General features: G+C 45.5%; 1 protein-coding gene across 1 annotated transcript; it reads left to right on the top strand.

Moving 5' to 3' along the window:
• Positions 1-1,634, top strand: ARF6 (ADP ribosylation factor 6). Its single transcript, XM_057408465.1, has 2 exons — positions 1-81; positions 157-1,634. The coding sequence occupies exon 2, from the start codon at positions 539-541 to the stop codon at positions 1,064-1,066; it is 528 nt and encodes a 175-aa protein (XP_057264448.1). The 5' UTR covers positions 1-81; positions 157-538; the 3' UTR covers positions 1,067-1,634.
• The last annotated feature ends 3,285 nt before the right edge of the window (positions 1,635-4,919 follow it).

The following is a 4,919-nucleotide window of genomic DNA, read 5'->3' as shown; positions in this document are numbered from 1 at the left end:
TCGCGCGGCGCCTTTTCCGGCGGTGCTGGCTGAGGGAGCGGCGCGCAGCGGAGCCGGCCCGAGCCCGCGGGCGGCCCTCAGGTAACTGCTGCCGGTTCCCTTCCTTCCTCCGTTCCGCCGCGCGCCTCGTCTCACGCTCTTTCCGTCTCTTTGCAGGCAGGACGCGGAGCCGCCGCCCCTGAGCCGGCATCCATGAGCTGAGGTGCCGGGGCGAGAGCCAAGGCAGGAGCCGGGCGGAGCCGCCGCCTCAGGCCCGGCGGAGGAGCGGAGCGTGGCGCGGCTCCTCTTCCGACGGCGCCCGGGCTTCACCGCCTCGCCAGGCCTCACCACCCTTCCCGCCCCGCTTCTTCCGCAGCCGCCCCATGCGCGGCCGGCGCTGAGCCCCGCCTGCCCTTGCCCCGACACTCTCCTCCCGCGCGGACCGGCCCTGCTCCGCTTCGGCCCCCGCCCCGCGCGGGCTGCTCGGGAGGGTCGGCGTTAGCCCTCCTCTCCCCCACCCCGCACCTCGGAGGCGCCGGGCCCCTTGGATGCCGCCGAGATGGGCAAGGTGCTGTCCAAGATCTTCGGTAACAAGGAGATGCGGATCCTGATGCTGGGTCTGGACGCGGCTGGTAAAACCACCATCCTGTACAAACTGAAACTGGGCCAGTCTGTCACCACCATCCCCACCGTAGGCTTCAACGTAGAGACGGTTACTTACAAAAACGTCAAGTTCAATGTGTGGGATGTCGGGGGCCAGGACAAGATCCGTCCCCTCTGGAGGCACTATTACACGGGCACGCAAGGGTTGATCTTTGTGGTGGACTGCGCCGATCGTGACCGCATCGACGAGGCCCGCCAGGAGCTACACCGCATTATCAACGACAGGGAGATGCGGGACGCCATCATCCTCATCTTCGCCAACAAGCAGGACCTGCCTGATGCCATGAAACCCCATGAAATCCAGGAGAAACTGGGCCTGACCCGAATCAGGGATAGGAATTGGTATGTGCAGCCCTCCTGTGCTACTACGGGGGATGGACTTTATGAAGGGCTGACATGGTTAACATCCAATTATAAATCCTAATGAGAGAACAACTATTTAGTCTACAAAGAATTAAAGAAAAAAAAAATAACCCACATGGCTTTCCAGAAGAATGATTCTCTACTGAAAAGTAAAACAAAAGCATCCATAGGATTATGATCAACTTTCTCCAGTTACCACCCTTTCCTTCTGCAGTCACGACTTGGATGGTTTCCTGTTTTAACTCTTGTTGCTCACGACTTGACTGGATTCCTGTTTTAACTCTTCTTGCTTGGCGTTAGGATGCTCTAATCTCCGAATGTGACATGAACGCAAGCACTAGATGCTATGGCAGACTTCCAGCAAACAGGGGAAAGACACATTGTAGACTTGCTAAGTAACCTTTTTTTTTGTGTTTTCCTCTTCATAGCCCTTAAGATGGTTTGATTATTTTGGGGATGGTTGGGGGAGGGGTGCCATTTTCAGTGTATGCTTTCTGGTTCTACTTTTTTGATTATATTTTTTTTTTCTTCTGTCACTTGCTGTAGATTGCTACTTTTTTGCATTCATGCAGAATATGTTGATAGGTCTGCATCATCTAGTAAACTGAAAATTATTGCTTAAAATCAAACTGCAGTCTGTCTTTTTATATTAAGGACTTTTTTAAAAAAAGTTCTGTTAACCTGCAAGTAGATAGTGACTCTCAGCCTGTCTTCACATCTCAGACTACTAATGAAACGAATCCTTGCCTCAGTGGCAGGTAGTGAGAATACCATTGTAACATGTTCAAAGTGCATATCAAGCATAATGTTTGCTAGGTAATGTAAGAACTGCTTTGAAATGTCAGCTGTGAAGTTCTGAACCATACATCATGCATGAGAAAGGATGCAAATAAGTTCCCCATACTACATAGCAATCATATAGCAAATAAGACATGAATGATGTAATAGTTCCAGGGTAGATACTGTTCAGTTTTCTTCTTGCATTGCAGACTTAAGCAATGTTTAGCTGCAGTTTTTACTACTCATGTCAGTCTCCAATTCAGTGCAAGATAGGTTCCTTCCAGAAAATGCAGCAATAACATGTAAGTGTTGAAGCAAGTTTTACTTCAAATTGCAGATGTTTAGGCAAAAATCTAGTAATGACTTGCCTGTCTTGTGATCAAGACAAATGGCTTTCATCTCAAAATATTAAAAGGATTTCTCATTCTTTCTGGCATGCACATAGCAGAGAAGATTTGGTTTGGATTTTTTTTTTTTTCCATTTTGTAGATTTGTGAAGGGGCAAGTTCCGTGCTCAGCTTTAGTTGAGCTCAGTAATTCTGACATCTGAATAATAACCATTTCAAGGAAATAGTTACTGGTTTAGTTTTCCAAGACTTGACTGAACTCGTGCAAGTAGTTGCAGTCTTTGCCATCTGTCTCAGTTGTTGCTGTAGTCCTGTAGGAAGGGAACTATGTTGGATGTCTGCAGCCCATTGAGTAGCTGCTAATGAGAGCTGGGAGAGGAGATAGTATATGACTATGAATGTAAACTTCCATAATTAGTTCTTAAAGGGCAAACAGCTCATTTGCCATATCACAGTTTGCAGATGTGACTGGCAAAAGAACCCACCCAAAACAAGTATTAGTATAAAAAAATCAAGTATTAATGCTGGGTGCAAAAAATGTTAAAGCAGCTGGTTCTTATTCAGCCTTAAGGATTAACTTCACATTTCCTCAAGGAGTTAAACTCAATTGGGGAATTCTAGGAATGTATGCTACAAAACCAGAAGAAAATGGCTTTTTTTTTTTTCCCCAAGGATACAAGTTTTACATGAAATTGGGGGCATTACACTACATTTCTGCAGTGTTCACTCTGCATGCTAAGTACATTGTATATGGAGCTCTTACCAAAGATGTATGGGAAGATAACAATACTGAATTCACTTCTGAAATGGAATGCTTTGGACCACTTAAAAGTTCATTTAGAATATGGTTCCAAAAGACTTACCTTGATGTGGGTTGCAAATGGGACTGAATGGGTTCTTGACACTGGAAGACAGAGCATTGATTGACTGTAAGCCTTTGTGAGTTAGAGTCTGCTAAAGATTGATGTGGAATAACTCTTCAATATCAGCTTTGAAGAAGAGGAGGTGAGGGATTTTTTCCACTCAAGGCTTTTTGCCGTTGGAGTATCATTGCTCTATTTTCTAGCTGCCTTTTTTTTTTTTTCTTTTTTTTTTTTCTGTTGGTGTAACTTAACAAATAGTGTGGTGGTATAAAGACTAAAAATACAAGAACATCGTTACTGTTTTCTTCTGGAGCATAAATAAAATAGCCAAGCACAAAGTAAATGCCTAAACTGGAAAACTTGAAGCTGTATTAATGGTTCTTGAACTTTCTTAAATCTATCCTCAGTCAACATGGAAACTTCAATAACTTCATTCTTCATCTAAGTTGATTTACTACATTTTCAAGTGCTGGGGCAGACTTCTTTGCTAGACTTTGCATTAAGTTGAATTCACAATTTTGTATTTCCTTAGTAACTTTGTTAATCTGTTTTTTAGGTGAAAGGAAACTGATTATGCTTCTGATTTTTTTTTTTTTATGTCTTTTTTGGGGGCAATGGTGGGGGAGAAAAAGTTACTGAACCATGTGGCAGAGACATCAAAAATAAATGGCCATTGCTACTGAACAAAGTATAAAGGTTTCACCTTCAACATGTTCTTTATAGGTTGTAGCTGAACCTCACCACGAACTAGTGGCTCTCGGGCAGTGAACATAGCCTGTAGGATCAAGTGGCAATCTGTAAGAAATCCTACGATTTAAAAACTGATCTGGAGTTTAAAATGCATCAATCAATTTGTGTTCATGTGAATTTATGGAGTAAGTTTTGAATGGCGTTAATCATGTCTGATAAGTGAATGAGTCTGTAGACTGTGATCTCCCTGACTAAAGTAAACAGGAATTTTGTGTTCTCAATATGGCTGTAGTGTTGGTAAAGAACTAATAAGCAGAAAATAAAGCAATTATACAGCGGAGCTCTCCTGGTATGTTACTTACACTTAATTATGAGAGAAACAGAAAGGGGCAATATGGTGCTGGCGTAGAGTGTTCTACCAGCATAAAGAGGTCTCTGTTCTGTATCTCACAGTTTTGAAAGCCTGTCTGTAATTCCTTTGAGACTTAGAGTAGCGACTGTTTTTATAAGTGGAAAGGATGATACTTCTTTAATACTCCCACTTGCAGTTAAAAGTCTTTAGCAAACTTTAGCATTGGATTTATGCTGCCTGGGCACTGGCCCTGTGTAAGTTGGGCAGGTGGCAGCTCTGTGAGGGCACAGAGGGACGGTCAGTGAGTGGGACAGTGCTGTGTTTCACAGGAGAAATGACTTGGTCGGAAAGGGAAGATGTTAGGCCAGTGTAGAAGATGCAGCAATTGACAGAGGGGTCAATGAGTGAATAGGGGTGCTTGTGGAGTGACAGACGTGGACTTGGGATGTCTTTGGTACCTGAATAGGATGTAAGTGGGCAGGTAAAAGGACTTTGGCAGGTGCAGTGGGGAATGCTTGGGGGGGGGGGGGGGGGGGGGGGGCAGGACCTGAGCAGCAGGCTGGGTGTATGCAGCAGGCCATGGTTCCTGCAACAGCTGCCAGTCTGCAGGCCTAAGGAAGGGCAGTGGAGCACCAAGAAGCACCCACTGACCACAGCCCAAAGCTGGGCTGTCAGGAAAGGGCTTTGCAGTCAGAGGGCATGGTAGAGGGTTTGAGGGAACTCCTAGCTGGAACTGTCTCCTTGTTGCAAAGCTGTCGAGAATTGCCAGGAAACATTTTTCAGCCAGGTGGGAGTACCTGTATGCATGTGCAGGGTGTCCACTGCAGCTATGATCCTCTGCAAAGCCCTTTCTTCAGGGTACTGAGGCTGGGCTCTGTCTAC

Source organism: Pezoporus wallicus, unplaced genomic scaffold (genome assembly GCF_028554395.1).
Source record: "Pezoporus wallicus isolate ANWC-B61680 ecotype Strahan unplaced genomic scaffold, APGP_CSIRO_Pwel_v1 contig_13350, whole genome shotgun sequence".
Classification (NCBI taxonomy): domain Eukaryota; kingdom Metazoa; phylum Chordata; class Aves; order Psittaciformes; family Psittacidae; genus Pezoporus; species Pezoporus wallicus.
Note: the sequence above shows the minus strand (reverse complement) of the source record. Positions and strands in the feature narration are given on the sequence as shown.

What these genes read in the sequence shown, in the direction of transcription:
- ARF6 (XM_057408465.1), top strand. Translation starts at nt 539, where the DNA reads ATGGGCAAGGTGCTGTCCAAGATCTTCGGTAACAAGGAGATGCGGATC.